Raw genomic sequence first — 16,820 nt, forward strand, 5'->3', positions numbered from 1 at the left:
CGGTAGCGTTTTAAAGATGATTTAAAGGAAACTGACTTCCACTAAGATAAACTGCAAAGTTCATAGTAGAAGATGAATTTATTTTCTCACACACAGAAGCACAGCTCCATCATACCTGACTTGGGGTGAACAGGAATGTATATTCTTCATGGCACTGTGGTCTTAACCCTTGTAATCCAGCTGTTGGTTACTTTTGTTGGGGGGGGGGGGGTCAATGTAAGAACAGCAGTGTTTGTCAGTTAGACTTAAAAGTAAAAGTACTTAAAAGTCAGTTTTGTTCATGAAAATTGACTCTGATATCAGACTTTTATCAGGCGTGTTTGCCACTCAAATCAGTTGACGAATTGTTTACAGATGGATCTGTTTACCAACATAAAGAGATCGTATGTGTAGAAAATCAGCATTAATCCTTTAAGGCACATCCAGCTCAAAATGTGAGACCCATTTGATGCTGCCGAGCAGAAAAAACGAGAGGAAATGGCAAATCAGTATGATGATGTTGTTTCTGCAGCTGAAAGAAAAACCTTCTTTGCAAATTTATAAGTACATGAAATGTACTGAGCAAGTCATGCCTTTCACATACACTTCACAGCACTCAAAAATAAGAAAAGTAAAAAAAAAAAAAAAAATCAAACATGAGTAATTAATAGCAAAGAAGAATCCAAATTACAGGAACTTCAAAAAGATCCTAATGGACAACTGCTCCACCAGCCTCCTGTAATATTGGTAAGCTAAGAAAGAATTAACATCATACAAATATGTAACATGAACTATTTAAATAAATAAATAAATAAAATTGAAAAACAATCCAAACCGATCATTATTAAACACTAGAATAATATTCAATAATATTAACATTATCAATACAATTATTATTAGTTTACCCTGTTACTTCAACAGAAGTGTTGGTCATTCATGATTGTATTTCCGTTGCTAAACAAAATGTTTGTTTTGGTGTTAAGGAACTGCAGGAGGGAGGGAAAGACAATGAGCATGTGAAGAGAGCAGAGACTGGAGATTTTATTTCACTTTGTTCCCCTCCCTCCCGCCCTCCTTCCCTTCCTATCCTTCTCTGAGCGTTGGAGCAGCACCAGAATCCTTTCTTCTCATTAAAAACCTGCCTCCCACTGGACTTCGCCCCAGCTCATCCTGCAGTGGCCTGTGGTCCGAATCCTTCCCAGTACGTGGAGAGAGGACAACGCACACAGTATTTTGTCTCCTTGTTGCCTTCACACAGAGAGGTCATCAGCCTGAGCAGTTTCTTGCTTTGTTCTTTTTTTTTTTTCTTCTTTCTTTTTTTCTCCGCTGCTTTACGTTTTTCTCTGTGCCCTTCCTTTTCTTCACCCACTTCATCTTCCCTCTCTCTCGTTCTTCCTCGGTCTTCACCTTCAGACATCTGACTCAATGCTGGAGAGCTTTTCGTAAACATGTCCATTGCTGGCACCGTTGAAGGGTCTCTGTCCCTGCCCCAAACCTAAAGTGTCCCTGGCCCCAGGCAGTAGCTTGTTGCTCCCATGGTGGTTCCCCATGGGCCCTCCCACCCCGCCCAGACACAGCTCTTTGGGGAACCTTGGGGTCACATTGGAAATCACCCCAGCTGTGGCAGATGCGGGCAAATAGGAAGTTGCTCCCATGGAGCCGCGGAAGTCCCCTCCTCCTCGGCTGTTGTTGAGAAGTTGCTGCTGCTGCTGCTGTTGCTGCGTCTGTGGCTTTTTGATGTAGTACGGTTTGGCACCGTGTAATAGACACTGGTCGTCGCCGAAGGTTGGGATGAAGGGGTTCTGGTTCACCTTATCTGGGTAGAGAGATTTAGACAAGGAGTAAGTCCCGGCCCCTCTGCTACCACCACCACCACCACCACCACCACAGCCCCCACCTCCCATCATAGCTCTATCTCTGTCCCTCAGGTCTCTCTCACCCACCGACCGGCGATGCAACCCAACTTCACCTCCACGGAACAGACTGAAGGAGGAGCCTCCTTTGACCCTGTCCCCCCCTATTCCGCCAAACATGGGAGACTCTCTTTCACCTGAATATCTCTCAAACATGTGAGCGTAGGGGCTGGGGCCCTCCATGAAGCGGTCTTTGTCTTTCAAGCTCACACTTCGGGGTTGGGCAAACTGGCCCCCTACGCCCCCGCCAACTCCTCCCATGCGGCCTGCCCCCTCCCTCTGCAGGTCCACAAATGTGTCATATGAGTGTTGCCTCCTCAACACCCTCCCACCAGGCCCTAGCTTCCTGCGCTGCGCCTGAGTTTGTGTTTGGCTGGGTCCTACGCTACTCTTCTCTGCAGGGAACACCATGTTATTATCCTCGCTGATGTTGTAGAGGTTGCTCGGCTGCATCTTACAGGAGTCACAGCGTTTGGAGGTAGCGGAGCTGGGGCGACTGCTGCTCCCCCCAGCTCCGCTAGCTGAGCACGTGCCACCTCCCGCTACTCCTCCACTGTGGTGACACACACTGTGGCAGTTACGACACTCCCAGTCCCCCCCTGCTATGCCCCCCCCTCCTAGTCCAGAAACCCCCTTCTCCCAACAGGTGTGCACCTGCTGTCCTGCTGACACTGAGCCCAACCCACCTTTGCACTCTGGCTTCTTGCCTTTACCTTTGAGGAAGTCTTCCACAGGCACTAAGCTTTTACAGATACCACCACCACTACCACCGCCCACACCGCTTCCTCCACTTCCACCCTCTTGCTCCCACTTGGCCTTGCCCTCCTTGGAGCAGAACTGGTCCGCATAGAAATCCCTCAGATTCTCTTTGTCTTTGCGGAATAAGTAAGGTGAAGAATTACCCCCTCCTCCTCCCCTCTTCCGCTCCAGGGGAGGTGAGACCGTGCGGTGTGCCAGGGGCCCATGGGGAAAGTGGTGGTGGACGGTGTGGTGGTGGGGTCTCCTCCTGAAGCCGCTCAGCTCTATCTCGTCCTGTTCCCGTCTGCACTTGGCTGAGGCTGGCCTCTTTTTCAGGCTGTCCCTGTACTGTTTACGCCGTTTGGCGTTGCCCTCCAGGTTGCCATAGGTGACAGTGTGCGTAGAAATATCCGACACATCAGAGCGAATGTTCCCATCGTCTCCCCCTGAGCCTCCCCCACCCCCACCACAGTACCTGTCATGACCACCGATCAGCCCTGTGCTGGATGCGCCTCCTTTGAAAGAAAACCTGCCGTACACATTGCTTCCCTTGAACCCACCCTGGTTGGAATCCGCAGGGGTGTGGCCAGCAATCAGGTCAAATTTATTGGTATTCCTGTGAGTCATAGAGGGGCGGGGCTGGGTTGTAAAGATGGGTGCTACCCCTCCCCCTAAACTGTCACAATCGAACATACCCCCCTCCAACGAGCTAGCGCTGCCTAAACTACGCGGCCTATTAGGCGGGGGGCCGGACATACCCAGAGCCGAGGCCGGGTGGTGGTGCCGGTAATGGTCCTGGTACAGGTTGTTGTCCTTCAGAGGCAAGTTGCCAAAAGTTCTCTCCACTTCACTGATGTAGTCACTGAACATGTTGTCCTCTGGAAGGTAAGGAGGCGCTGACTTGCAGTCTGCAGGGTGACCTACCAGACTCCGTCGGTGCTCCTGGATATCATAAATAGCTGACTCACGACCACTATGACTGTACTCCAAGGCAGCGTGTGGAGACCCATTGATGCCTGGGACAGCGGTCATGTCCTTGGCAGTGCGGAGCAACCGCAGGATGTTGGAGTGGGTGTTGTTCATGTTCTTCTTCATGGTCGCCGATGGTGAGTCAATGGTTGACTTGTTTTCCTCAATTTGTACGCCATGGATGCAGCTGTAGATTCCCTGGAGTGTGAAAATTGGAGGCAAAGGGAGGTAGAGAGAGAAAGAGAGTGTGAGACAGGCCATGGGAGGAAGAAAGTGGAAGAGCGAAAGTGATAGAGCATGAAGCTCAAGTGATAGGAGAACAACAGTAAGTTGTAGTAAGGAGTCAAGAACCAGACGAGATTTAATGATCGAGGGGCAGAGTCAAACGCCAGCCACGTAAACGGACAGACAAGGAGAGAGGAAGAAAGAGAAAGGCAGACAGAGACAGACACAGGCAGAGAGAGGTTAATGCATTGCCATGTTTCCTCTGACCACCCTCTTGTTTACACACTATTTAACAGTAATAGGGGCCGAGTTCATAAATGACTTTTCTCAGGGGAACTGCGTGGACCCTCACAGCTGCTGCTCAGCACTCCACCTCAGACAGGGAAGTGAGTGAGAGGGGAATGAGCATATCAAAGCCTTGACTGATAACTCAAGGGAGCAGTAAACTCATGCTTTGACCACCAATCAATAGGTTTAATCAATGTCATTTAAATTCAGATGACACTTGTGCCACTGGCTTTCTACATCACAAGTGCTACGCTTCTTTTCCTTTCATAAAAACATTGTCGAGGGAATGGATCAGTCTGTTAAAGTTTGTCGGACTTTTCTGATACGCAGACATTTGGAATCTATTGAAAATGTCATTATCCACCAAAATGTGCGTATTTGTTTATTTAGTTTTTGGTTGGTTGACGACAGCAGGATTTTCCAGTAAGGGGAAGGACTTTGCCATTGAAGTCAAGCAAGCGTGTGTAAATGAGGGCCGAGGGACTCTGAGGTCGAGGCGACAGCCACATCTGAAAGGCCGACGACACACTACCCACGAGGCAGCACGCAGGCCAGCGTTCCTCAAAGGCGTCAGTGTGTCAGAACCAGTTTCTGTCTCTGTTAGTCTCTTTTGCAAGCTACATTCATGATTGTGAATTATGAACCCTTATTTGATGTCCCCATTCTCTCTTTGCTTCTTTTTTATCACTATTTTCCGGCACACAGGTGAACGACAGCAGCTCCAATGGGATTCTCTTTATCTTTCTACATCTATAGCTACTACAGCTGTTGCGAAAGGTAATAGAATAGAGGTTACTGGCACACCGCTACGGCTACTCTTTTTTCTCCTCTGCTTTTGTCATTCAACCAGTTTTATTCTGTTTCATTGCTCTGGCTGTCTGTAATTGCTTGCCCATCCTGTATACTTCTTATGAATTGCAATTGTCTTGACTGTACCACTATTTTTAATATTCTTTACTTCATGTGTTACACTCGTCATGTAAGCAAATAAAATCTGGTGGTAGGATGACTCTTGAATACTTGAACCACCATGTAAATAAATTGTTGTGATTCAAGATGTAAATTAAGTGAATCTTGAAGCTACCCTGCAAGAAAGCATAAAAGGTGTAAAAGGCATAAAAGGCATTGCAGTTTCCGAAGCTACAGAGGCAGAGTGCAGAGGGGAATTGGTGTCGATTCAACAAACAGGGATGTTCCGTGCGTTTCTGACGTTTATCCTTCTGAGCCCTTTCTGAAGAGCTCAGGGTCAAATCTGTCCGTCAAGTTCTGTCAGGCGATTCTCAGCAGGTGTAAACCAGACGCCATTACAATCAGAGACTATTTAGAAACACCTGCATCTTTTACTCCTAGAATCAATAAGACAATGTGCATGACACAACATCCTCCACTTTATCTTAATAGGTAATAATTATGCAAATGAAAACAATCTCAAGCAATAATTTGCACGGACCCTAACGGCCTACATCAGTAACACTGAGACACCTTGTTAAGTGACCTATCTGAGAGGGAGTTGTAACTACGCTGAAATGAGCTCATCATCCACCAACAAACCTTGAGGTCAGCCGCTGAAATTGTGCTGCCTAGTAAGTAGCTTTCACTTCAGCAGTATTATGTTTATGAACTGTGGATTTTCCTATAGTCAGCTAAATATTTTTAAGCCTGTTATGGACTGAGACCAACAGTCTCAGAGCAAACTGTTTTTTTCCTCGATCAATCAAAGTATATTATGTAAATTTGATAACCTGTTTGCTTAAAAGCAGAATGAACATGCAGTAACTCTCGTGTTGCTATGGCGTCAGAATTTTTTCCACTCCATTTAATGTGGAAAGTAACCGTAACATTTGACTTAAGGCAACGGCAAATAGAAGTCAGACGTGTCAGCTTTGTCAAATGGAAACTGATGCCGACCATCGTGTTAGTTAGGTGTCCCAACTATTCAAATGGGGCGATGTGTTCAGAGGCCACTTGGTATAACCCGATTCATTTTCAGCAGGTTGCCAATTAAATGTTCATCAGTTTTTGCCCTTATTTACTCACTCAAGCGGTTGTTAGATCCTGCCTCCCCTCACTTACACTCAGGTTTCAGCTGTCACTTTTCAAAGTTTCAAAATTTTTTATACATTTTATGACAAATATTCCTAGTTGGACCTAAATTCTGCATGTACATAATCTATAATATATCTTGAATAGTCCTTAGTTGAATCAATGATCAATATTTCCTCATTTGATAATAATCATGGCAAATTCCATTTATTTAGCAAATTACATATATTGTTGCACAATATATTATCCTCATACGTCTCAGACTTGGAAAACTAACAGTGACAACACTAATATTGACAGAAAGAATATTCTAAAAGTTGGAGCTGTCATATTGGTATACCATTGAGGTATCGTGCTGAGGATCTTTAACATGACACAGGATGATTGTGATTTGTTTTTTTCGTGTTTAAAAACTGCCTGTGCTAAAAATAAAAGCTACAGGTGAGTCATCATATGCCCCTGACTGACTCGATACAACTCAACCACAGCCAGTGGTTTTAAAAGAGCCACTCCTGTGATCTTTTTGTCAGGAGGACAAAGGTCAGGCCTAAAATAAAACACAAACACACTCACTCTGCTAATGGAGAAGGTGAGCCCAGGCTTTCCGGAGCACACGCCCATGAAGCAGAAACGCAGTTGCCAGTAGAACAAATGTTCACAGATGAAGGTGATGAATGACAGAACCATGGCGGCCCCGAGCATATAGAAGACCCCTGCCATGTTGTCCACGTCCAGCTGGCTGCTCATCACCTCGTTCTTCTCATTGTGGCAGATGCCTGTCAGCCACAGGGCCTCCAATTCCTCCATCTCACCTGGAAGAAGGAGAAACATGTGCCCAGGTTACGGTATCGATGTGTTAGTAGATGTTTCTCTTTGTGTGCTGCACACTTGGATGGGTTAGGTGTCAAACCACGTAAGCAGGAGTATCAAGAGAGGACATATTTTTTGGATGGGGCGTTGTTGCCAAAAACAGCTCAGGTCTAATGTATGTGCAAAATGTGACACGTCATGTTATTGTTAGGGAATATGCCAGAGGCGCATCCTCATTAAGGACTGCTTATGCAAGGCTAAACCTTTTTTGTTCTGAACAACAGCCTACTGCGACTTGACACTCCTCAGGGAGGAAGCGCACGTGATCATGTGACAATCATTTCCGCCCTAACATGTGGCCCCCTGAGTTCAGCTTCCCTAGGAGGGGTTGCTTCGGCGGGAGGACATGTCTAAAGAGATTTACTTGAGCTGCACCAAGGGCCTGTTTATTGTCTCTGCGTCTATGTCAGAGGGTTTGTATTTTTCCAACACTTGCATAACAATGTTTCGTGTACGGCTGTTAAGTGCCGACAAGAGGATTTCTCATTAATGTACGTTTGTGAGCAGTGGATAGCTCCAAGTACAGGTGGGTTTGCACCCAAGACATTACGGATGCATGGAGATCCAGTGATGTGGACCAGACTTAGCGGCGCCTGTCCCGCGGAAGCAATGTTAATGTAATTAGTAACACTGTGCTTATGCATCCAGTGAGAAGTCAATTCATGTGCTATGAAAAAGACTTCTTTCATTTGCTATATCCTGTCATTTGGAAACATTTCAAGTAATTGCGTGTGAGGGAAAGTTTTTGCATGATTATAGTTGTAAAATAAAAAAAATGTTAAAAAATTGAATGATTAGACAAAAAAATATATATACTCCTGTTTTCAGATCAGCTCACACAAAACTTCAAAAACAAGGATTGGATCAGCAGATTAGTGAGCATATATGGTTCCAGTTCCTGACTTCTGACAACACTGATCCTTCACATCACTTATGAAGATTTAAGTGATGTGAAGCAAAGGCATGCTCTCTTGAGCGCTGTTAAATTGAAATGTGCTTTCTTATATATACAATAACTAACGCTGTCAAATCATATTAAAGCTGACGAAGATTGAGATCAATACAGTCAATCAATAATGGAATTGAAATCACAACATCGATCGTCTGTGTTCTGTTGCTAGTTGAGAATAACTGTACCTCTCAACCCAATAATTGTGTGTCCCTGCCTCTTAGTGCTTCACAATATATGATGTCTCATGTGGTAGGCAGTATGAAACGCATAATGCATCTGAATTTACATCGGCCCCCACCGTTTCTTTTAAATGTGCCTTTTATTACAATTCACAAGGTTCCAGTACTGCTGAAAACACAGCTGGTGGTAGATTTAACTGTGACTCCACCACAATGTTTCCCATAGAACCATGCTCCCCGTGACAGGAGCAGACAGAATCTCTACGTTTATGTGACAGGCTTAAAAACAAATGGTGAGTTACTCGTCTCACTGGTTAAAGTCAGGGAGATAATATAACTGCAGTAAATTGTAGACATGCAAAAAAACTTTCAATCCTGTTTTTCTTTTTATCACATCTTTAGTTAAGTAAACTTAACCAGACTCTGTACATACATACATACACATATATATATTATATATATATATAAACAAAACAAAACTGTAGCATCCTTGGCGTTCATACAAAAGTTCCAAGCTGGCAGACTTTTTGTTGGTTCTGAAATATGTGAGAGGGAAAGTTTGGTTAAATTAGTTGAAGGGGAAATCCACATATTTTATACATCTATGTCAATTCCAGGTGCTGGGAGTAAGGAAAGAAGAATGGAAATAAAAGTCATGCTCCAGAATGAGCATCACATTTAATAAAATGATCTCAAACTGAAAATGAAAAAGACTAGGCGGTGGTGTGAAGTTAGAAAGAAGTGAGCTTACCAGACCTCTGTCGCTCGGTCCTCATCTTTGCTTGAGGCCGAGATGGCAGCTAGCTAGAATAACATGTCCGAGATTCCAACTGACTTCCAACTCTCGACACATAGTTGCATTGTGGGTAATGCAGGTGCCAGTTTTTGACAAGGAAGAAGAATGCGTGGCGCAAATACATCTTTTTTTTTTTTTTACTGTGTCCGTCATCTGTTCACCAGCGTGATTGAAATAATAACGTGGATATTTCATCACCCTAACTGAGGTGTGGCAGTGTTGTATCTTAACTAAAGGATGCCCAGTCTTGTCTTTTCTGATCACTCAACAGTAAGAACAAGAATAACAACACATTGTCTTTTTGACACCATCAATGTTATTCTGAGTCATTTTGACAGTTTGACTGATTTTCCACTCTTAACTATGAAAGCTGCATCTTGATTTCCATATCCGTGTGTCTCCTCTGCATCACTCCTAAACATCGACAGCTGTCAATAGTTTGACGTCAAGTTGACCCTCGATCAAACAGAGGTGCGAAGGTTGTATCGTCGCCAACTTTATATTACATATGTTACGTTACATATGTTGCAATGCTCTCCTCCCCCCAAAAAATATCATCTGTGTTGCTTTTTACTTTACAGAATCCTTTCTCTCCCTTATACGAATATTTAGATATATATGATCCAGCTGTAGTCGTGGTGAAAGTTACCACCCCCCTTTTTTTGATTTGATAAGTTGGTGTCACAGTACTTAAGTAATTATTTAGGCAAAGACAAATGTACTGCTCGAGACCACTCTTGCGCTGCTTGCACATCACCTATCAGCCAGTGGAGGCGGTTAAGGGGTTAAAATATTTATGTACTTTTCTAAATTGAGAGAGTTTTGCAGCGTTTATGTCTGAAACGTCTGCAGGGTTTTACTGGATGTCAAAAAGAACATCTGGGAGCTGTGCACTAGTATGAACATGGAAGGAATTTCACTTAATATGTCAGAGTAATTTTCAACCACGTGTGAAAACAAGTTGACTAAGATTCTACGTGTGTTTCGTACTTGAACAATTGTCAAATTCGGTCGTCGACAAATTTGAAAAAGTTTTGGATGAGGTGCCACAGTATCGACTGAGAATGAGGAAATCAAAACATATTTTATGTTTTACAGTTGAACATTTTTTAGTCCACTACCTGAGTCTGCCGTTCCACGGGTCCTGCTGCAGAAATGTTTGTGGCAAAAATCTGTCAATCACTCCAGTCAAACGATATGCAGATGTCTCTACATTTCAGCACTAATCTTGTCCGCAGAGCTTGTTCTACTTATCTTCGGTTAAGGTCAGCCTTTGACTGTCTTGCCCAAATGGCCTTTCCAATGTGCTGCCATACTAACCAACTCCTTTCAGACTCAAGCGTCCCCTTCTACAAACGCAGCAGCTGCATATTTTGGGTCCTGCCATTATTATATTATATATTCACTGTTGATTTAAGACTGAAGTCTTGGTTCAGGAAATCCAATTAGCTGCTGGGATCCACCAGTGAATGGTGGGCTATCGACATGACAGGTAGTGATGATATTACAATAAAAAAAAAAGGGCACCGTTGGACTATAATACTTAATTTACCATCTCCAAACAGCATGAGGATGGCAAGATCCACAGCACGTTTCCACCCTGAGTCCTTCTGGATGGCGATGCCATAGCCAGTGGAGGCAAACACTTTGCCACTCCCGATGGTGACCAGCTTACAGCCCTCATCTCTGCCCGCCATGTAGTTTAGAACTGCAGCATCGTAGATGAAGGCGTCCAGTTTGCTGCAGGGCACAATGGAAAGAAAACGCTGTTACACAACGCGATGGAGCTTGCTATACACTGACTGTGAATGAGTGTGCTAAAAATCACAGCCTCACCCACTTATTCACTATTCCGGGCCATTTATGATTAATTGAAATTCTAGAGGACTTGTGAATCACTTAAGTGGAGTGAATTGTGATTTGAGAAACATTTCTAGGTAATGACCATTTTACACAAAGCATTTGGAAGCAGTTATATGATTGGGATGGGCTGTAAGTATTGCTCCATTTAAACTGAACTTGATGTTCATTCATCATTAATTTACTATTAAAAACTGTGTTCTGGAGTCATAGTGAATTACACGCTTTTCTGTGCACATTTCTGCATGTTCAGCTGACCTGCTGTGAACTGACTATGTCCCTCAGGGATATGCTCGCCTTGCACTTAATTAGAATTAAGTAATGGAAGTGTACCAGTTGAACACATTCTTTATTTAAGCTGTATTTTATAACAAATGGTATTGCTCTATAAGGACATTTACAGTGAAATTATTAGAAATTTATGGTCCCACAAAATAAAGAATTACTAGACAATAAGGGATTTATTTTATTTTATTATATATATATATATATATTTTTTTAGCAAAGGCTTTGATATGGAGTATGTATTCATGGCTTGAGATTTTTTAATGGTACATAAGTATTTCAATTAGAATTTAGACACTAGTGTATTTCTGAAATTTCTGAGTGGCTTTGTATAGCAAACCAAAGTCACCTCGCCTGAAACAAAGACAAACTTCACTGATGTCCTGAATAAATAATTATCTTCTGTGAAATGCAAAATTTATCTTCAAGTGAAAAGAGCAGCTTCACTGTTTCACACATGATAAATGCCATACCCATGATTACATAAAACATGCTCAAGAACTTCATCTTTCTTCTTGTCTCCTAAGCTTTTGACCACTTCTCATGGCATTTCTCAGCAGATGGTTGCTCAGTTGTCATGGAGATGGTTAAAACAATGAGAGTAAGTAGCAAGAAGGTGAAGTAAATACTAATTCATTTCTATAACAACCGAGCAACTCCATCAACTGAAAAAAGCCAAAGATGTGGTCAAAAGCATAAAAAAGTCCAACTCAGTTGGACCTTCCTTAAATTTTGTTTGGGCAGTTTACCCACTAATTTAAATCTTAACTTTCTTTTTTTTTTCTATCCATATCAGTCCCGAGGGATTTGATAGGCAGGTTAATGACAGTCTCCATCAACAGTGACTCAGGCCCTCCAGGCCTCTGTGGTCATTCAACTCTCACAAAACACCAGGGGTCATCACTGCTTTGTATTCATAATTTAGCAGAGACTGTGGAGAACATTTAGAGAAAGGAGAGGGAACGAGAGAAGATGGAGGGAGGACGTTGCATAGTTTTGGCTGAATATTAGCTAGCTTTCATGCAACCGCAGGCTACGCTGCTATTCTGAGCACCAGAGGCAGGCAGATACACAGCTCCACCAGCTGCCCACCCACATTGCCCAAAAAGCTCCCTCTTCCTCTGGCTCCCTCTCCTTAATCCTTCATCATCTTTTCTCTGTATTGCATCAGTACAGGACCTCACAACTCCTTAACATTGTCTCATTTCTTCCCAGCTGGATATCCTTTCAACTCTCTCCTTCCTTACAGCCCCATCTGTCTCCCCATCCTCCCCTCTATCTCTCTTCCTCACCCGGTCTTCAGACTGTACAGTGCTTCATCTACATTCTTCTGGTGGAAACTGGTCATGTAGGCATGCATGTCCGGGTAGTTGTTGCGGATGTTGCGCTCTGTACTCCCATTGGGCACCGTGCCAAACCGGAACGGCGGTGAGAATTCATTCGGCTTCTGGAACTGTGGTAGGTTTTTCCGGAAAATGAAACCACACAGAGAAAATGACAGGAGGGCTCATTAGCATGGAAAAGGCGCTGAGCCACATCAGATAGCCTGCAATGCACTGCTGAGCAGGACCTCAATAGACAGACAAACTTAATCTCAAACAAACATTTAGACCAGCTTGTACTGCACACCAGATCAAGGATCCAGGATGTATATCACAGGGATGAAGTGCTGAAACAAGCTGTCTAAGGCTGTAATCAATTTTCACTCTCATCACTGGCTAATCAATTTAATTAATTAGCAGATCAGTGGTTAGGTCTGTAACAGATCAGAGCTGCAGTACCACTTCGCCGTTTGTATCTCTGCTAACCATAACACTTTCTGGTTCCAGCTTCTCAAATGTAGAAGCATTTTGTCTGTTGCTTATTGTGACAGTAAATATAAGTCTACAAAACATCAGCACCAAAGTGCGTGTCTGTTGCTGCACGCTGCTCACAACGTATTATACATCAAGCAGACTGCTAAAGAGTGTTTTGTCAGCTCCATGTCCATTGTAAATCAATTGAGCACGGGGCAGTTTGTTCATTACTTTGTGAATGTTAAATATGTGCCACCCCTGCAACACATGCTGAAGGTTCCTAGATGAAATCCAAAGGTAGGAACCATCAGCATGTTCCAATGCTTGCTTTGGACAGTGGACAAATCAGGAGACTGGGAGCCTCCTGATATGTTCACTACTTGCATATCAACAAAAGAACAAAGTGTCAGCAGGAGAAACTGTAGCAAGGGACACAGAGCAGACTATAGCAACTCAGTGGAGCGTACTCCAGGAAAATATTACGATTTTCAGAGTAGGCTATGTAGCTATTACTAATCCATCCGAATTATTGTCCACACAATGAATTATTGAAACTGTGTGAATTTCAGGACCACTAAACAATTCCCTTTAAAATATATCACAGGTTTTTATAAAAAAGATTACTTTCTGTTTTAATAATGACTCCATCTCATCTTCCTATTTAGTTTAACAGGTTGTGTTATTGCAAAATAGCATCTAATCTGAATAAATAAAGCTTAAATAACATCAAATAATCAGGCATGAAAATGGTTTAGCTGCATAAGTTGGCGTGCTGAACCACAAGCACTTTTGTAAAACCAGGCATCTAATCATTCACACAAGGAGATGCTCTTGACGTCTCACAAAGACACTGCTTACACACACCCTCCTCAGCCAGCAGCCCCCGACATTGCACTGAATTCACACCTTTTTGTCTGACAGGCCTGAAACCTGGTCGACATACTCTTCCTGGATCATGAAGGCGGCCAGGTTAGCAGTGTAGGAGGCCAGGAAGATGACAGCGAAGAAGGCCCACACCGACACCATGATCTTACTGGTGGTGCCTTTGGGGTTCTGTACTGGGACAGAGTTGTTGAAAACCAGACCCCAAAGCAGCCAGATGGCCTTACCGATGGTAAAGGAGGGACCTCCAGGCTCTGGGTGACAGAATGACAGAAAGCGGGGGAAGGTGTGAAAGGGGATGGAGGTGAATTGAAAGATGACAGAAATAAAGAAGGAAATGTAGGAAATCAGTTTCATAGATCCTAAAAACTACTTCACTCTATATGCATTTACTCATCACTGCCATTGTGGGAGGGAGTTGATGGATCACAGCGATGGAGACTAGATTTATTCCAATCCTTTAGTTTGTCAGTGATCGTAGGGTGTGCTGTATGGTCCACATCCACTCCTCCAGCCGCTGCTGTGACAACCCACTGTTACAGACTAACTCCGTTCCACCTACTTCTATGGCAGTATGACAAGATACCTAGTGTAGCTGTGTGGCATCAGAGATGGCAAGAAAGAGAGATGGGGGAGGGAGTAGATGGGCACACAGCAGGCTACAATTATGCTACAGCTGGAGCAGCAGTATAGGACAACAGCCTTACATAACGAAGCGATTAAACCACACACACTGTTACTGTGACAGAAGACATTCAGAAAACAGTGCTGTGGGAAAAATAACTCCAAAGCAAACACCATTGCTCTTATCCCTGCTGGTCCTTGATAAAAAAAAAAAAAAAAAAGGCTGCAGGCAGCATTATAACACTTTTTTTTTTTTTTAATTCTATCTTGAATGGCTGCTGTTGTTTCAGGTTAATGCAACCCCGAGAGCCCAACAGACCTTGGTGTAAAAGCCCAGAGAAAAAAAGAAAAGATTGAATATGAACCGTTGATTTTGATGGGCGAATTGATTTGAACAGCCTACTGGAACCGCATTTCATTCAACAGGGTAGTTTCAATCCATACTGTCAGAGACCGTTAAAATCTTGCATCTATTTTCAATGCATGGCAAAACAGCTAATTAAGTTTTTGTCCGCACAGCGTGGGTGCAAATACTTAAGATCGTGTATCTGGTTCTCATCAATTATTTTTTATTTTTATTAGTAAAAGAGCTTGTAGCTGTAGATGTTTAGAAGTAGTCAACAAATAGAAAGTGCTTGTGCCCCCGTCACACTCAATCAGAGGGGATTGTAAAAGTAACTCACCACATGGAGGGCTCCTCTGTGCAATCAAGATAGCAAAACATCAACACTTTTTTTGTTTTTTCGTCAATAAAATGGGCCTCGACATCATTAGCAGTATAGATTATCTGGATCTGGGCTTGTGTGTGTGAGAGTGTGTCTAGATGTGTATGTCTCTCACCTCGTCCGTCTGCCAGACAGCGATTGTAACCCACGGGGCTAAAGTACTCAAACACAAACACAGCCACAGCTGACACGATCAGCAACATCACAAACATCATCACCCAGACATCAGCACTAAAGGGCTCTGAAACACAGAGAGACAGGGTGGGAGAGGAGGGGGAGGCAGTGGGAAAGGGGCGGAAGAAGCAGGATGAAGAGGAAGCAAAAAGGGGAGGGGAGGGTTGTGGGGACACAGAGAGAGGAAGTTCATTACACCAAATTAAACAAAATTATAAAAACACCCTCTGGTGTCAACATGAGTGTTTGTTTTCAGACGGCATGCAGTGCGTGCTCTTTGTTTCACATTCATGGATTTTATGTGTGTACCCTAACAAGCACTTCTCAAGAGAGAAACCAAAGGAGGAAAGCAGGTAGGTGTAAATGGACAGATCTACTCACTGAAATGGGCACTTTTTCCTCCGCTCACTCTCTATTCTGTTTGCTGAATTTCACACAATAGTCACAAGCAACACCACTGTGACGGCTGGTGTTCACTGTTTTATCAGTGTGCCATTCCTAGCATCATCCAGCAACAGTAACTTTGTAATAATTTCACCAGTGGCCGCTATTTATTGTGCACACGCTAAATTTAAAGTAAAGTAAAGTATTAAACTGTTTTGTACATATATAGGCCGCACTTATTTGTAAGCCACAGGTGTCAGAAATATGGGAGGAAATGGCATATGGCAGGAATTATGTTACACAGAAAGATTTTGCCTTTTCGCCACATCGATCGACTTTAACTTGAAAGCTGCATCATATGCATTGCTTTGTGTGTTTTCCGTGATAAGGCTGTGTGCACGAAGCACAAAATAAATGACTGATCTGAAGAATTTAGTGTGGGTGCGTTTAACTTAATTCGAACAATTTCATTGGTCCACTGTGACCTGTTGGCTAATTTCATTGGTCTGATGTGACGCTAAATGTTTTGGCGGCATGAAGCTCATTACCCGTAAAGATCCATAAATTAGCCGTATAGTTGTTTCAGTCGCAGGGTTGTGAGAAAAAAGTAGCGGCTTATAATCCAGAAATTACGGTGTAAATGCTGATGCATATCCAACATTTCCTGCTGTTTGCTTCACTTTAAAAAACTAAAGCTGAAGCAGGAAATACAGCGTCACTGCGGTAGTGGTGACAGCATTTACAAAACAAAAAAAAATGTAATTTTTAGTGGCCACTTTAAACATTTCAGTAGTTCCGTGAGTGGGAACAAATACAATCAAGCAGAAGCAACCAGAACAGAAATCTTAAAGGATATATGTAAATTTAAGTTTATTATATCACTACATGGCCAAAGGAAACTTTAACAGCCGTTTACTTATAAAGTATAGAAGTTCCTTATCAAAACTTTATTTGTCTAATCATTTGTGTCTAAGTATAGAGGAGTACGAGTTTCCAAAAACAATAATACTCAAGTAAAGTGCAGATACTGAAAAAATGTACAGTCCTTAAGTAAGGGTACTTCGTTACTATTCACGCCTGATTATAACCTCTAGTAGTGTGAACACGACAATAGCTGAATCTCTTCAGAAACAACCAT

At 43.1% G+C, this 16,820-nt stretch overlaps 1 protein-coding gene across 1 annotated transcript in view; it reads right to left on the reverse strand.

Annotated features, from left to right (window-relative positions):
* Window positions 1-1,086: 1,086 nt before the first annotated feature.
* grin2bb (glutamate receptor, ionotropic, N-methyl D-aspartate 2B, genome duplicate b) overlaps window positions 1,087-16,820 on the reverse strand; it is a 58,415-nt gene continuing 42,681 nt past the window's right edge. The window contains exons 9-14 of the mRNA XM_029504087.1: window positions 15,240-15,365; window positions 13,800-14,029; window positions 12,390-12,550; window positions 10,505-10,692; window positions 6,729-6,967; window positions 1,087-3,797 (exon numbers count right to left, since the gene is read on the reverse strand). Of these exons, the coding sequence (XP_029359947.1) occupies window positions 1,389-3,797; window positions 6,729-6,967; window positions 10,505-10,692; window positions 12,390-12,550; window positions 13,800-14,029; window positions 15,240-15,365 (3,353 nt within the window). The 3' untranslated portion in view covers window positions 1,087-1,388. The remainder of the gene's footprint in view (window positions 3,798-6,728; window positions 6,968-10,504; window positions 10,693-12,389; window positions 12,551-13,799; window positions 14,030-15,239; window positions 15,366-16,820) is intronic.

This window comes from Echeneis naucrates, chromosome 1 (genome assembly GCF_900963305.1).
Source record: "Echeneis naucrates chromosome 1, fEcheNa1.1, whole genome shotgun sequence".
Classification (NCBI taxonomy): Eukaryota; Metazoa; Chordata; class Actinopteri; order Carangiformes; family Echeneidae; genus Echeneis; species Echeneis naucrates.